The 16,528-nt window shown below is 40.4% G+C and overlaps 2 protein-coding genes across 11 annotated transcripts; one reads left to right on the top strand and one right to left on the bottom strand.

The window, feature by feature from the left end:
- The first annotated feature begins 2,051 nt into the window (after window positions 1-2,051).
- LOC121967434 (protein REVEILLE 3-like) lies at window positions 2,052-6,285 on the top strand. 7 transcript variants are annotated; one of them, XM_042517658.1, is made up of 9 exons: window positions 2,054-2,459; window positions 3,169-3,226; window positions 3,480-3,603; window positions 3,669-3,824; window positions 3,896-4,015; window positions 4,434-4,615; window positions 5,480-5,539; window positions 5,812-5,897; window positions 5,985-6,285. In XM_042517658.1, exons 1-8 carry the CDS (start codon window positions 2,218-2,220, stop codon window positions 5,878-5,880), a joined length of 1,011 nt encoding a protein of 336 aa, XP_042373592.1. In that variant the 5' UTR covers window positions 2,054-2,217; the 3' UTR covers window positions 5,881-5,897; window positions 5,985-6,285. The 7 variants fall into 7 exon arrangements, 6 of the variants coding, with proteins under 6 accessions (XP_042373590.1, XP_042373592.1, XP_042373591.1 ...); XM_042517657.1 differs by having other exon boundaries at window positions 2,055-2,459; window positions 6,001-6,285; XM_042517660.1 differs by having other exon boundaries at window positions 2,060-2,459; window positions 4,434-4,534; window positions 6,001-6,285.
- A 181-nt stretch (window positions 6,286-6,466) lies between these two features.
- On the bottom strand, window positions 6,467-12,060 carry LOC121967432 (putative pentatricopeptide repeat-containing protein At2g02150). Of its 4 annotated transcripts, none has more exons than XM_042517655.1 (4): window positions 9,578-12,060; window positions 9,036-9,165; window positions 7,674-7,871; window positions 6,467-6,861 (listed from the first exon to the last, which is right to left on the bottom strand). In XM_042517655.1, the coding sequence occupies exon 1, from the start codon at window positions 11,974-11,976 to the stop codon at window positions 9,787-9,789; it is 2,190 nt and encodes a 729-aa protein (XP_042373589.1). In that variant the 5' UTR covers window positions 11,977-12,060; the 3' UTR covers window positions 6,467-6,861; window positions 7,674-7,871; window positions 9,036-9,165; window positions 9,578-9,786. The 4 variants fall into 4 exon arrangements, with proteins under 4 accessions (XP_042373589.1, XP_042373587.1, XP_042373588.1 ...); XM_042517653.1 differs by having other exon boundaries at window positions 6,467-7,040; window positions 9,079-9,165; XM_042517654.1 differs by having other exon boundaries at window positions 6,467-7,871.
- Between the last annotated feature and the right edge of the window lie 4,468 nt (window positions 12,061-16,528).

Raw genomic sequence — 16,528 nt, 5'->3', positions numbered from 1 at the left:
AGGGTGTTGCTTTCAAGTAAGATTTGGATTTAGATGGTTTTGATCAGATAATTTTTAGAGGTTGAAGGGCCAACTGGACATTGAAATTTGATCGATTGACCATAGAAGAGCATGATTGGAAGTATTCCACGTTTACTTGTTATTTAAACTAGCAAGGACTGACTATATGTGACCTGATCTAACCAGACATTCTCATCATATCTGAAGATTTATCCAGCGTGGGGATTCTCTATCGCGAATTTGTCAGATAGTGTAACGGCTGATGGGTGCATTCTACCTTACGTCCGTCTACTTACTAGGGTCATCTTGTACTTAAGCTTAACAACAAAAAAACGTCCCTGTCTACATACTATGGTCATCTTGTACTTAAGCTTAACAACAAAAAAATGCATGCTGTCGTCCACACCGGGCGTCTCAGGTTGTTAGAGGCCTAGGTAAGTTTTTTTTTATAAAAAAAAAAATACTCAACCTTTTCCATTCGGACGGATTTAATTTTTTTTTAAAATAAAATATTATATTTTAAAAAAATATTTTTATACAAAATTTAATTTTTTTTAGCGGTTTGAGATGATAAATTGAATAAAGAGTCCAATATTCTAGCAGTCAGCTAAGCCAAAAAGATAAAATAACACTCATAAACAACACAATCAAAGTCACGGTGTTATTAAAGACTTCACGAAAATTAAAAAAAAATAACATTTCAAACCACTAATATTTTAGGGATAATTTCTTCTGTATTTGATGGAGAATTCAACATATGACCTTAATAGAAAAGATTATGGAGAAAATTTCCAGATCAGATTAAATAATTAGGTATTAGATATGAATATTTTTTAGTTTAGAAATGAAGACGGATATGATAAAATTTTATCTATATCCTATTTAATATATAAGTCTCATTTTTTATTGTAAAAGAAAAAAATTTAGTTTGCCGCTTTATTTAATCATCAATAAATACATCAACTTCTTTTCCATGGAAAATTCTCACCCAATCGAAGGAGGGGAAAAAACAGACGTGTACAAAAATTAAGAATTTAATAAATATTCATATATTCATTGAAATAATTTAATTTTTAAAAAATAATTATAAGTAGTAATAGGATGATGGATAGAATATGAATATGTAATCTTCTGATGGGTATAAGAATAAGGATGAAAGTTAAATACTTTATGAGTATGGAGATGAGTATGAGAATGAATATAATAGATAGGGATGAAAATTGATAATATAAAATCTGACCTATTGTTATTCCTATTAGTATTATATTTTTCTTTGTATGATAAAAAGCTCTAATTCATGTTTTTACCGAGGAAGAAAAAGCAAGAATAGAAAAGAACGAACTTTGAAAGTATCACCACCACTAAAGAATATACAGTTAATACAGAGAAGAAAGATATGGAGCATTGATAAAAGCAAAAAATTATGAGATCATCTACAATTATGATTTTTTTAAGAAAATGAAAGAGTGATTAGATCTTACATTATATAATTAAAAATAATAATTATAAAAAATACAATAAATGATATTAAAAATCAATACTAAAAATTAAATATTTTCTTTAAAATAAATTTAAAATGTTAAAAATTATGGTCAAGGTTTTTTAAAAAAAAATTGAATAAAAATAAATATAAAATATGAAAAATAATGGCCCCAATTTTATGGACCCCAATAAAATTGAGGCATAGGCATAGGTTATGCGTGGAAGCAGGTTAAGAGATGCTCTAGAACTCAAATGAAGGTTTTTAGTTCCATTAGGCATATGTAGTTCGTCCATTCCGGTTTAAGTTGTCGGAAGTGCCTATCCATTCATCATATTTATTTTCCTTTTTCATTTCAAAATATATAAATTATTCCACGATTATAGAAAAACAGATACATTTTCTACAGGGATTTATAATTATTTTTTTGTATAGTCTTACTTTACAAAATAATGTGCTCGAAATTTAAAAATGCATTTTGACAAAAATAAATAAATAAATAAATTCTATACGTCCGGCTGCAGTCTGCATCCTTCCCCCACCCCACTCCCCGATTCTTTCGCCACGTGTCCATCTCCTCCGCCAACCATTTCTCTGCACTCGGACGCGAGCCAACCAACCGAAACAGTGACCGGCCACATACATAGCAGAAGAGGACTCCGTCGCCCTGCCACCGGCCTCCGCCATCGAGTACGCAGTCCGCGTTCTTCTTCTTTGCCCGATCACCTGTCCTTCTTATGGTGTCTGCTCAACCCGGCGCACCCGATGGTGGAGGCGGCAGCGGTAACAGAAGAGGAGCAACGGAGGATGCGCCCCTCGTCAGTCGTCTTCTTCCCCACCGACCTCCTCCACTCAAGTCACTCCCCCGAGCCTCCACCGACGACCCCAGCAAGAAGATCCGCAAGCCTTACACCATCACCAAGTCCCGCGAGAGCTGGACCGAGCAGGAGCACGACAAGTTCCTCGAAGCCCTCCATCTGTAAGGAAAAAGAATCCCTCCTTTCATATGGATTTGCTGTTCGGTTTTCCTTTTCTTCGATTTTGGCTCGGGAAGGTATGACTTTTTCGAGTATTTGGGGCCAAATCCGCTGCTCGATTTGTATTCCTTCGAAGCATATCTGGTGCCATGAATGCGCTACTTCTTTCTGAAATCGGCATTCTCTTAGTCGCTTTCAGGCCGATTGCAGAATTAGGCATTACTGGCCATGCCCTGTGCAAGAAACATACACACACAAAAAAGAGAGGGGTTATATGGCATTTCTCTTAAATCTCTCCCAGAGTTCGACTACTACTCTGTACTCTCTTGATCGAAATTTTACGTGTATGCTCGATATGATCTAATCAAATCTCTTCTTTTCAATTCAGTGGGTCTCAACAACTGTTTAGACAGCATGATTGTTCAATTAAAATGTAAGAACTTTGGTTGTTTGGATGCCTATAAACCACACCACACGGTTTCCTCTCATACAAACATATTATATATCAATTCTTCCCTTCTGTAGCAGTGTAGATAATCTCATGTGCCATGGCCTCTCTCATCCGCAGAGTGTTGTACTTTATTGGGCATTATGCATTTCATAGCATCTCTAATGTGTATAAGTGCCATTTGGTACGATGATAATAACTATTCTTTTTCCTTGAGTTTAGGCTTTACGAGGATAATGACATTTATCTTCCTGATCTTGCAGTTTCGATCGGGACTGGAAAAAGATAGAAGCATTTGTTGGCTCGAAGACGGCTATTCAGGTGAGTTAGAGACTTGTAGCAGTAAGGAGTTCGTGCAAAAATACCGAGACAGTAGACAAAGTAGTGGATGACTAATGCAGTAAAATGTGAATTTCATTCTAGAAATTATCTTGCAACCTTTCTTATTTAAAGGGCTTCCTAAACAACCACACACATGCATTACTGGGTGTGGAAGAACTGAGATGTCAAATTAAGAAAAATTTGAGATGTTGCGTATCATGAAATTCGACGCTGTTAAAGGATGCCCTTGCAGATAAGGAGCCATGCACAGAAGTATTTCCTTAAGGTCCAGAAGAATGGTACAAGTGAACATGTACCTCCACCTCGACCCAAGCGGAAAGCAGCTCATCCATATCCTCATAAAGGCCCTAAAAATGGTGAGACTTGTTCATACTAATTCTCAGATTTCATGTAGTATTCTAACTATTTTTTTTTCCTCAAGGCACTGCCTCTGTCCAGCTTTCCTGTTTACTTGAACCAGGTGATGCCCTCGCGGTAGACATTTCTTCTACACCTGGAAACTCTACCTCGAAAGCGCAAATGCATTCCAAGGGTCACAGTTGTCTCCAGCCAGTTACTGCATCTCACCAAACAGCAGGTTTGGCATTCTACCTTCAGTAGTTTGATCGTTGTCATTTTTTTCCGCTGACTTAGTTGTTAGCTTTGCAGCTGATACAAGGCCTGCGGGAGTGTCAACGACAAATAATTGTTCTACTAGCACAATCTGCCTTACAACCTGGCCAACTTCCGAAACCGCTGATCGAGAAAAGCTTACCATGGATCCTCGTGGTGAGCCCTTATTTCTGCTACATAAAGGGTCTTTGTTATCTAGTTTGTCCAATTGATGAGGAAGAGACAACATCCACTCTAGCTCACTATTTGGTTGCAAGAACAAATCAATGTTAATATAAGGGAAAAATATTTTATACAACTGTTATAGTATTTACTGGTATTCCAGGTATTGCATATGCCCATCTTTGACTGAAATATTGACTAATAGTATCTCTTATTCAAACTTAGTTTAATATAAGATGATATGGTAAATAGATCGAGGAACTTTGTTTATGTGCGTTCCAAATCTTCTACGAATGAAATGTTATGATTCTGCTATTTTCTTGTTACTTCTTGTATAGATTTAAGGTGTGACCTTACCTTCTGCTTGATTACTTTCTTGTCTTTGACTTCGGATTTCAAATGGTTATGCCAGATTTTGCTAAAGTCTACAGCTTTCTCGGAAGTGTCTTTGAGCCTGGCAGTACTGGTCATTTGGAAAAACTAAAGGAGATGGATCCAATTGATGTTGAAACAGTATGCTATCTTCCACAACCAGAGCCTTTTACAAATGTTGCTCGTCTTGCAGAATGCCTTATGCTTAGTTTTTCTAGCAAGGAAGTTATTCTTATCTTTAATCTTGAAATGCTCCAACATAATGCTATTTTAATGCAGTTGCTGCTTAACTGTTTTCAATTTGGTTCTTGCCTTCGTGTGACCAACTAGCGGTCTTATGCTACTGTAGTGTGTAATTACCTTTTTCATCTTGTTCAGTTCTTATAGGGTTTGAGGAAGATAAAGAACACATTTTACTTCTTTCATTCCTGTAATGTTTGAGTTTCTAATTAGTTTATGAGCATCTGCTCAATAAAGGTGTCTTCTATCTAGTATTATTGATGGAGAGCACAGCAGTTCAGGCAGTGCCTTCTACAATATCTTGTGAAATTTATAGTGTTTATCCAGCTATTTTGGATTTGTACACCTTCAATTCTAATCATTTTGACTCTTCTAACTATAGAATTCACATTCATTTTTGAACATACCCATGCCATTTCAATCTATTTTATTCATTTTATTACTTGGAGTTGGATATGCACTGAGGATGTAAACAACTATCGTTGTTGAGGTGCAGACCTCACAACTCTCATAACCCTATCCTGAATATACATTTCAATCCTGTGCCGACATGTCCACCTCATCAATTGCTGGAACAGAACTTTTGTTGCTAAGTACCTAAGCCTGGCCAAGGCCAATGCTATATACTTACTCGTGTGTACTGTTTCCAATCTTAGTTTTCTACTGTATCATATAGACAAATTTCTTTGTTTCTGGAAAATTCTTGTTCCACATTCATCAATAATATGCTTATCAAAAATACTATCGCATGAGATTCTTATCTCACTGTGTCACCTACATGTCTTTTATGCATGTGCTTTTCGATTTACCTACAGAAAAGTGATGCTGTCTAAAATACTTGTGCAGGTGCTGCTTCTGATGAGGAACTTAGCCTTGAACTTGATTAGTCCAGACTATGAATCCCATGTGAGTGCACCTGACCTTTTGCCTTAGAAATTACTTCAAATCACTTATTCAAGGTGGTTGGTTTGTAAGTTTCGCAATCAAATTTTGTCCATGTGGCATTTCTCATTACATGATTGGATGCTATGCACATAGATGATACTTCAATATCTTTTAGTGAGCACCAAAAACAGATTGCTAATACCCAATTGTTCGACACCATGGCTATGAACCATGGTGTTGATTTATGCTGCTACTATTCATTCTTCTTTTCTGAAATATATTTGCTCACGCAGATAAGGTTACTCTCATCATCAGCGGACGTGAAATTCGCTATCACAAATAACATTTTCAGTGCATGTTGAACTGCTGCTCCTTTCATGTAGGTTCTTCAATTTGTAATCGAAAGATTACCTAAACTTGTTCCATCTTTCATCCCAATCGACGGAACACACATTATGAATTCCAGGGTTAACCTACTGCAGATGCTGCCCTGTAACAATGAGAGTCATTGAGATGCAGAGGGCGGGCAATAATAAATTCAAGGGCGGCAAGGGAGGGTGTTTAAGGTAACGAGTGGAGAGGTGGAAGTGATATGCAGTCCTTTAAGCTGCCACTAGCCATCGATGATCGACTGATCAATGTCAGCTACCAGTTGGAGATGCTAGCTTGCAGCAATCAGCAAGACTTAACTGTGATCATGGTAAAGAATCATAATCCATTGCGACTCTGTTGTAGAGAGTATTATAAAGAGATCTCTATATAATTTATATTAATGTTCTTTTTTAAAAAAAAAATCAGATCAGCAAGCTGAATGAGTAAACAGTCTAATTTCAGTAATGCTTTCGAGCTAACTGAACGATCGGTCACTACATAAACTATTTTATCATATAACGAGAGGCAAATCATAGCATAATGTTTGTCAAGGAGGATAATCTCTACATCACAAACTTAAGAGTCATTTGAAAGTCATCTCTTGCTGAAAAGTATTTAAGATATTAGTCACTTTACAGAGCCATAAAAATCCAAACAAAAAAAAACAAATTTTCCTAAACATGTAAATTATTTTCTCCGAAAGGGTAAAATGGACTTGTCATTGAATGAATCAATACAAAAATTTAGCAGCACAACTCGCATCTTTTGGGTAATATAAAGAGAACATGGTTCACAATGATGATCTGCCCATTTGATTGCTAGGTGACTCGACATTTCAGTAGATAAGAGAGAGCAACAAAGCTGTGACCTTTAGTAAGAAGATCTCCACATCTAGCTCGCTTATTAATACTCCAGGCCATTGTTGATGAGAACTTCAGAATTTGATCAACCATGGAACCTTTTTCCATCAACTAGAGAAGAGACCTCATTATGCATTCAAGCAAAATGCATCATGAATGAATCAAACTTTAGTGAACATTCATTGCATCCAAATATAGCATCTTCCGAAAAATGATAATGTCAAAGGCTGAACAAGTTTTTGGTTGATTATGGAAGTAATCCAGTCCACTAAAATCATTCACCTATGTCTCTGCCATGAATGAACCAAATGCGAGCAAATTTTAAAAGCATACTGTATAATATATCACGACGACTGAAGCATGTCCCGACAAATGCTAATAACAAAGTTGGAACAAGTTCTTGGTTAATTAAGAGAGGAGGAAGTCAGCAAGTGCGCTGAAATCATCTACTGTTCTATTTCCATCACGAATGAATAAAACTTGGGTAAAGTTCATTGCTTCAAAATGAAACCATATGTATGCCATGACAACTTCTAGAGTATGGCTGTGTGGAAAAACTCTAGCAAAGAAATCCAAACAGGTGTTCCCAGATCAACTATGAGGATATAGTCATCAAGGGCACTAAAATTGTCACCATTGTGTTTCTGTAATGAATGAATCAAACTGGAGAAATGTTTCATTTGTTCCTAATAATGCAATATGTATATCATGACAACCGCACCAAAAAACACTAATGTTGAAGTTCAAACAGGTGTTCTCGCTGACAGTGATATCATTAACAATTGTGCTGCAGTCATGAATGAATCAAATATGAGTAAATGTTGATTGCTTCCAAATGGTACCATATATCGCGACAACATCTAGACCATGTCCAGGATAACACTAATGAGAGGAGAGAGTTATTGATTGCACTAAAAACATACCATTGTCATTCAGTCTGAGTTCCAACTTTTTGCCTGATTATGCAGGCATACTTTAGCATCTCTTCCCATAAGCAGAATGCCGACATATGTGATTCATAACATTAGATCCCAATAAGATTGACTATTGTTCAAATCTGATTTTACTCACACCACTGAAATAATGCATAATCCATTGCTTTATATCTGAGTTTGCAGATCCTGACAGGAAAAGCTGAATGATTTAGTACATGAAAAATTCTCAAAAAGCTTTATCTAATTAAAGTGAGTTCAAATTGGGAGGGGAGCAGTGTTTGAACAGAGGGCCAACAACAGATTTGGCCGTCTCTGACTGCAAGATTGATTGGTACGAAAATGGGTAAAATGAATGAAAAAAAACAGTTATAAAATCTTGAGTATAATGAAATATTACCATGCACACCCATCTGTGAGCAACCCGTGTTAATATTTTTTAGAATTTAGGGTTTCATATTTAGACTAAAAGAAGTGAAAATTGAAAAAAAAAAAAAAAAATTAACACTAGGTACTCATGGATTGCTCACAGATGGGTGTACAAAGTAACAAATCTCTCTCTCTCTCTCTCTCTCTCTCTCTCTCTCTCTATATATATATATATATAAGATTTTATTACACATATTTGATTAGGTTTAACAATATATAAGTTTAAATAATTCCTCATTAATTTACACATTTATTAAATTCATAAGAAATATTATATATATTTAAAAGTATAAATTATTTTCTTACCAGTCAAAAGTTTTTAATATAGTCAATTTTATCATTGTTTATCATTTATCACCATCTTTATTAACCTCATAAAAATATATTATAAGCATAAAAGTATACATTATTTTCCTCTTAATCAACTAGATGTACTCGCCAACTAACCAGTAGACTTCCCAGTTCCATCTACAGTTCAATTCGCAAAGCATTGATTGGGAGCTATATTTGTGGTGAATGAATTATTGTAGTGTTGTTACCCATGAATGTGTTATACAAGGAACTCTCGCCTAATTGAGCCATGCTTTACATTATATGGAGACAAGGGTATCCTTATCGCCAAAGATCAGGACTACATTATCCCGTGGGACTGGCACAACCCAAAACATAAGTCTTTTTATCTTCTGGATACTCAGATTTATTTTTAGAATTGAAAGAGCAACATGAAAACTTATAAGCTTATCAAGAACAACAAGAATAACAAAAGGTCGTAGACTAATAATTATGAATGAAAGTAGCATCGGTGAACAGCAAACAAAAAGAAATGTGCAGAATATCACCTCTGCAATGCTAATAATTATGACTAGTAATACAAGAAATGATAAACTTATCAACAGCAACCAAATATTGAACAGAAATGCGTACAGGTGTCTCTAGGATAGTCAACCAGAATATCACAAGCACTCGCCTGTAAAAAAATTTGAAGCAACATATGAGAGACTCCGTTCTCTATATTTCAGGATGGAGGATATGAGAGAAACCATTTGCATTTAACCTGACAAGACACAAGTTGGGTGAAGGTAACAACTTAAACAATTCAAAAAATTTGCAGGGCAGACAAGTAACTTTTCTCTGAAATTTGTCGAGGTTTGTTGATAAGTGGACCATTTGATTGGCTGTGAATATACAAAAAAGAAATTGTACCAGCAACTAAAACAATTTGCTTTCCATAGAAGCGTGCAGAATCTAAGAAACTTCCAAAATTCTGTATTTAAAGCTAGAGTTGCATCAAAGTTTCAAGCATGCACAAGAGAAATGTGTAATTTTACAGAAATAATTTGATTGAATGTCAAGTTTTATTTAGTGGACTGAAGAATTGTGTAAGCTAAAATTTAGGGGTAACAGGATGAGAAATGCATGCCAGACAGTGTGTGGGAGAGAGGATTATAGACATTTATGACCATTACCTTACATTGTGGAAGCCAGCGCCACCAGTCATTTGTAGTTCCATAACCCAAGGGTTGTAGACCGCAATCTTATTCAATTACATTCATTAAACTGCAACCGCCAAACAAACTGTGGCAGCTCTGAAGATTAGACTCTGTGAACGAAAAAATCATCATGAACACAGATCATCAAGATGTTAATGACAGTTGTGATAACCCAAGCACAGCTATCACCCTTTGTCATTAGAGATAGCATCGCCTCTTCTGCTAGGAATGATACCCTTTCTCCTCATATCATTTCGCAGATCCTCAACCTCATTCATGTTTCCCAACTTATGGTACTTGTTTATAAGACAATTATAAACCACTTCATCAGGAAGAATATTATTATTTATCATCTCCGTTAGTGTGCTTCTTGCTTCCTCCATTTGACCATTGTCACAATACCCCCATATAAGAGACGTATAAGCATGAAGGTCAAGCTCAAGACCGCTATCTAGCATTTTGTTTTTGACAATGAAGGCTTCTTGATAATTTCCCTTCTTAAAATACCCATCCATTAGAGATGTGTAAGTGATCTTGTCTGGAGATATGCCATTCGCCACCATTTCTTCAAAGAGTTGGGCGGCTTCTTCTAAGAAACCATTTTTGCAAAGGCCATCAATAAGTGCAGTGTAAGCCAAAATATTAGGTTGCAAGCCTGACAGTTTCATTCTTTCAAAATGGTACCTTGCTTCAGTAACTGATCTTTCTTTACATAAACCATCAATTAATGTGCAATATGTAACTATGCTGGGTAGTATACCAGAATCATGCATTTTGTGAAGCACGTCAAGGGCCTCTGAGGCCTTACCTGACCTGAAGCAAGCATTCATTATAGTTGTGTAAATAACATGATTTGGCTGTAAGCCAGAATCATCCATGCTGTTAAGCAAAAGCTTAGCTTCCTCAATTTTTCCATCATCACAAAGACCCCAAATAATGGTACCATACAGTGAGATATCAGGTTTGATCTCTCTCTCTCTCATCTCAGTCAGCAAATCCATTGCTCTCTCCCTGTTCTTATTCCTGAAATGCCCATGAACAAGAGCAGTGTACATAAGTTTATTGGGAACAACACCTATTCCAACCATAGCTCGGAAAACCTCTTCTGCTTCAACAACCTTCCCCTCTTTACACAGTCCATCCACTAGAGCTGTGTATGTTACAATATTTAACTCCACTGATTCACTCGCCATCTCCTCAACCAACATACGGGCTTCCTTGAGATTCCCAGCCTTGCAGTTCCCATCAATTAGAGAAGTGTAAGTGAATTCATTAGGCTGTATTCCTCTCACTCTCATATCAATAAAAAACTTGTGTGCCTCTTGCATCATACCCTCCTTGCAGAAAGCATCAATAAAAGTGCTGAATGTGACCACATTGGGCATGATACCTTTCTTCCTCATCTCCCTAAGAAGCTCAAAAGCTTTCAGTAGCTTACCAAACTTACAAAAACAGTTAATGAGAGCATTATATGTTATCAAGTCAGGCTCACAGCCAGATTCTCTCATCTCACAAACAAGTTGTTCAGCTTCTTCCAGTCCCCCCCACTTACCATGGCCATCGATGAGCGAGTTGTATGTGACCACGTCCGGCAAACAACCTACCTCTTTCATTCGCTGAAATAACGCCTTTGCTACATTCAAGTCCCCCTCCTTGCACAAGTAGTTGATCATAATATTGAAAGTGAACACTGAAGGAGCCATATTTGAGCCGTCTATATCATCAAAAAACTTCCTCGACAACTCCTTTTTGCCTGCTCTCACAAGCCGCTCAAGCAAGTGATTGCAGGATCGCAACTTTGGCAGAATCCTAAAACTTCTCATCCTAATGAAGCAATCATTGGCCTCCTCGAGCATGCCCAAGTCAGTGAGAACTCCAAAGAGTGCGTCAAATACACCATATCCAGGTTTCCCAACGAATCTCGCAGTCGCCCGTAGCACATCTACGATGCTCTCCGACGCAGGCAACTTCCGGGTCAACAAGGCGAGATCTTTGAGGACTTGTTGCGCCTCGGAGTACCACCGGCACCTGAAGAGTATATGGGCAACAACGCACCGGGATTCCACTGTATGCTGGAAGCCACTCTGCTTCCCTGCCCAAAGATAGAACCGAAAGGCCGACCTTGGGTCCTCTCGCAGCTCCCGCAGAACTCCGCAGACGCTGAGGGGGGCCGAGGCGGAGGAGATGATTCCAGAGAGGCGGGGGTCTTCCCACTTACCCTCTGCCACGATCCTGGATACGGCGGCGATGTCGGGGGCGTCGAGAGGTTTACCGTCGGCGGCAGAAAACGGGAGGCTCCGGGAGGCGCAGAGGAGAGCAGGACGGGGAAGGTAGTAGTGCCGGAAATAAGGGAAGGCGCGGGAGAGGATGAGCATCCTTCAGCGCTACCAGCCGGGAGACGACGAGCGGAGAGGCGGAAAGCCGCTCCTTTTCGTCCATGGGGCGGGAGGAGTCTGGGTTTAGGGTTTTGCCTCTTGTTCGCCATGGACTTGGGCTTGACTTTTGGGCTTTGGAATAAACTAGTGGCCATTGATCCACTTTAGTTCAATTTTAAGTATTCTATTTTTTTTATCCATTTTTTTTTAAAAAAATTGTATTAATGATTTTGATAAAAACTATTATATTAATATTGTTTTAAAATGATATTAAATCATTTTGATTAAATTAAAATATTTTTAATTATAATTGATCCTGTTCGAAAAGTCGATGAAATAGAAAGCTGGGGATGAGGCGCTCCCGTTGACTATCTGTAGACTCTGCTCAGACCTGCAACACAAATTACGTCAGTGCTGAGCCAGAGAAGGGATCCTCGGTGTTGGCCCTCCGACGCTCAAGTCAGTCACCGGTGATGAGGTAGAAGGCGGAGTAAGAATGAACAGTAGCGAGAACAGTGTATTGCGTATTGCGTACCTCTGCCGATGCTTAACCCCCTTTTATATAGAGCTCCTGTAGCACGCGTGTACATTTCCCAAGGTAAGCACGCTTCCCCAAATTTTTCCTGAAAAGACTTATCAGTAAAACGTCTCTGACACAATACCTTAATAGGCCAAACATATCTCTAAAGTGACAGTGGAAGCTTCCACCGTCCGATCTTCTGGTTGTCCATGCCTGGTGTCGGCGACACTAACTTCCAATGGGATATCGATGGATACCGGAGAGAGCATGTTGCGCTCGGCCGGAACCTCGTTGTTCCTGTATCTCGTCCGCTCGGTCGGAACTCCACTATGTTTGTGTCGCGTCCGCTTGGCCGACATTCCACTCTGCTTGTGCCACATCCTGTTGCCTGGCCGAACGGGGTAGCCGCTCAGCCCGGCTTCTGCACATCGTCTCCTTCTCCGTCTGACATCCCCTACTCCATTGAGTGTCGGTCGTTTGACACCTCCTCGTGTTAAAGGCGGGATTGGACTGGGACCTTCTCCCCCCGGTCGGGGCATGCTCGCCCGACCGGCCGATGCTATCTGTGCGTTGGCCAACTTAACTTTGACCTCCACCGTGACCACTATCCTCCGCAGGGTGGGGCCTCTCTTTTTCACCGCATCACATGCCTCCCCCTCAAGTCTAGTCGAAGGAGACTGCAAGTCCAACTGACTAGACAATTGTCTATGAAGTTTTCCACCCGATCGACCTTCGACACTCCTTGGTTTCTAATCGGACTATCATGGCGCAACGGTCGGCTATGTGATCGCTCATTGCCGGTCAGCCTATTGAAGCTTGTCGTTCGACCCTAGGTCTGCTCCCTTAAGCCGATCGGCACAACGAACATTTATACTTGTGAAATCTTTTCTTGGGCTGTCTTGGGCAAGCACGATCCGGGCTTACGTCGCCCATATTTCTGGGAAATCATACAAATCCCTGCGCATTATGGCTGAGCACACCCCCATGCCTTTTAATTGTCTTCATTAAATGTCAGCCCATGGTAAGACGCCACGTGTCTCACCCGCTGCCACCGCCCGCTTGATGTGACAGGCGGATATTCACTGGTGATGTGACGTTTGGCGGTTCAAATTCAATGGTCTAATTTCTGCCTGGGTTTCTGCGACCTACATCGGACGGCTCCGGCCGGCCTGCCCCGTGGTTTATAAACAACGTCTGCTCTGTCTTCTTCACTTTACTTCGTCGTCTCTACCTACAAGCCTCTCGGTGACACCGCGCTTTGCTCCATTACCTTCCTTTTCCGGCAATCTCTACGATCTCTCTAGTAAGCCCTCGTCTTTCTTTGATTGAAGTTGTTCGTTGCTCGTAGGATCCTCTTTTTCGAGTCGCATTTCTTCCCTATTTTTTGTTAAGCTTTAGTTTCGATGGCAAGCTCTTCACAGCCTCCCGTCGACGTCCGTGTGCTTTGGTACACCTCTACCGAGTTCAGGTTTGACACCGACGACACTGTGAGTTTGACTGCCGCCTTTAAGTTTTCTTCTGGATACAAATTGCTCGTCCTTCTTCTTCCAATCGGTCAAACTCTCTGTCGCGCGGTTGTCTTACCTTCTTTAGGGATTAGTTTACCGTTGGTCTACGGTTTCCTATTCATTCCTTCTTTCCCGCCGTTTGCAAATACTTTCGCATCTCCCTTCACCAATTAGTGTCAAACTCCTTTTGGTTGTTGTGTGAGGTAGTTGTTCTGTTCTACTTGCACGACATTCCTCTCACTATCCGGATCTTCCACTATTTTTATTACCCGAAATTGTCCGAATCGGGGATTTTTCTTTTCCAAGCCTGAGTGGGTTTAGTTTTATTTGGCAAATGCCGACTTCCAACAAATATTGGAAGGAATATTACTTTTTTGTACGCTTTCTTGAGTAGTCAGACTTCCTCCCCCCCCATTGGTAGCTCGAAGTGGTAAATCAACCTCCCTTGAAACAGTACAAGAGCCGATCGGACTACCTCAACACAGCTTCAATATTGGTCGGTCAGAAGTATGACATCCACATGTTGATATTGGAGGGTGTCCTCTACATTTTCGGTCTGAGTCCGATTCGCACCTGGCTTCCGTCCAACCTAGGTATGCAACTTCTTCACTCCTTCCTTTTATGCTAACTGATTTTTCTTTCTCTCTTACAGCCGAAGTCATGATACGTGCACGTCTTGTTGGTGCGGTTAGCACTAACGGTCTAACTCAGGTTTTGATGAATGAAAAATCAGGTTAAGTTAGGTTCGTCGTTATCTAACACTCTGATCGAGTGTGCAGGATAAGTCCAGACAGGTCGACGGGCTGACCGGATGTCTGGCACGAAGTCCAGCTAGGTCGACGGGCTGACCGGATAGCTGGCGAGAAGTCCAAACGGGTCGACGGGCTGACCGGACGCTTGGCAAGAAGTCCAGCTAGGTCGACGGGCTGACCGGATAGCTGGCGAGAAGTCCAGACGGGTCGAAGGGCTGACCGGACGTCTGGCAGGTAAGTCACTAGAGGGGAGTGACTGCGAGGACGCGTTCCCGGGAAGGGAACATTAGGCGTCGATCCTGTAAAATACCGAAAATAGGCGAATATTAATAAGAGAATTTTCCGAAATTTTTTGGGAATTTTTCGGAACTCGTATGGACAAATTAAAGGGGATAAAAATGAGGCCCGGAAAAGCCTGTTTAGTCTACCCGATTTAAGCGAGGGAAAGATTATATTTATATATCCTTTTCCTTTTTATTTTCTTTATTTCTTTTCGTTTTCTTTTGTCGCCGAACCCGAGCCATCCCCCGCATCTCTTCCCTTTTCTCCTCGACGCCGCCGCACCCTCTCTGAGCCCTAACCGCCGGAGCACCAACCGCCTCTCCCACTCGTGCATAAGCCCGGACCAAGGGAGAAGCCGACCTTTTTCTTCTCTCTGTGTTTCTTCTCTCTGTGCTTGTGCCGTGCGACACCGCCGATCCCTTGTCGCTGCCTTCTCTGGACCGAAGCAGCGTCGGTCATCGTCGGCCACCTTGTGCCCTAGTGCCGATCTCCTGCGGTGCTCTCTTTTCCTCCACTCACTCTCCGCCGCGCCTATCTCCGATTGCCAGCCGTCCGAGCAGCGCAGATCAAGCCGAGGTTTCCTCAGCCCTAGCATCGACCTCTCCTCCTTCTACTCGAGCCGTCTCCTGTGCCCTAGACGAGCCTCCTTCCCGCACGAAGCCAGCACAGCAGTGTCAGCCGATCGCCGAGTTCCTCTGTGCTTGTGCCTTAGTGTCACCTCCCGTGCCCTAGACTCAGTATTGGGGCGATCTTTTCCGTCCACTAGTTGCCGACAGGGGGAAAGAAGGGCACAGGTTCAGGTAATTGCAGTAGGTTGGTTTATTGATCACAGTTCTAGGGCTGCAGAATTCAATGCCTCTGATTTGGGTGATGCCTTGTTGCAGTGACCTTTGCTGGAGCAAGTTTTAACTGCGACAAGCACTATTAACCACCAGGTTCTATAGTGCCACCATCCTGTTTTTCTTTTGGTTCTGACCGGGTTGCAGATTTGGAATTTCCTCAATTCCAGCCATCCCATTGCTGTTTGGGTCTGTTGCCATTACAGAACGGCTGAAGAAGAATTGAGGTGAGAAGTAGAGAGTTGTATTCGTGTTGTAGATTGAGTTGGAATTAAGAAATAGATTGGTGATGTTAATTAGGGCTTTCCCTGATATTAGTTTCGTGGATTTTATTAAGCTATTTAAATTCATTTGAATTGTAGCTAAATAAAATATATCTATATGTTCGACACAGGACTTTGATTCGGGACGGTATCTCGACGAGTATCTTGATTACCGGATTGGACCACTTTATTGGAGGCGGGTACTTTGACTTATGTCTTTTGATATGCATAATAAAGTGTTTAACATATAGCAATGATTGTGTTATCCTTTTGATTCGGTTGGTCACTACATGATCTGTTACATGTTGTTTGTTTATTTATTATGCACTGCATGTTATTATTGACCTGACCATACATGCTTTCGGTAGTGACCCAACCATATGATACA

Source organism: Zingiber officinale, chromosome 3B (genome assembly GCF_018446385.1).
Source record: "Zingiber officinale cultivar Zhangliang chromosome 3B, Zo_v1.1, whole genome shotgun sequence".
Taxonomy (NCBI): domain Eukaryota; kingdom Viridiplantae; phylum Streptophyta; class Magnoliopsida; order Zingiberales; family Zingiberaceae; genus Zingiber; species Zingiber officinale.
This window is presented reverse-complemented; position numbering and strand designations above follow the sequence as displayed.

Excerpts from the sequence above, each read along its gene's own strand:
- LOC121967434 (XM_042517656.1), top strand. The coding sequence starts at position 2,218 with ATGGTGTCTGCTCAACCCGGCGCACCCGATGGTGGAGGCGGCAGCGGT. Across the intron at positions 2,460-3,168 it reads TTCCTCGAAGCCCTCCATCT|TTTCGATCGGGACTGGAAAA; the intron begins GTAAGGAAAAAG and ends CTGATCTTGCAG. Across the intron at positions 3,227-3,479 it reads GCTCGAAGACGGCTATTCAG|ATAAGGAGCCATGCACAGAA; the intron begins GTGAGTTAGAGA and ends ATGCCCTTGCAG.
- LOC121967432 (XM_042517654.1), bottom strand. The coding sequence starts at position 11,976 with ATGCTCATCCTCTCCCGCGCCTTCCCTTATTTCCGGCACTACTACCTT.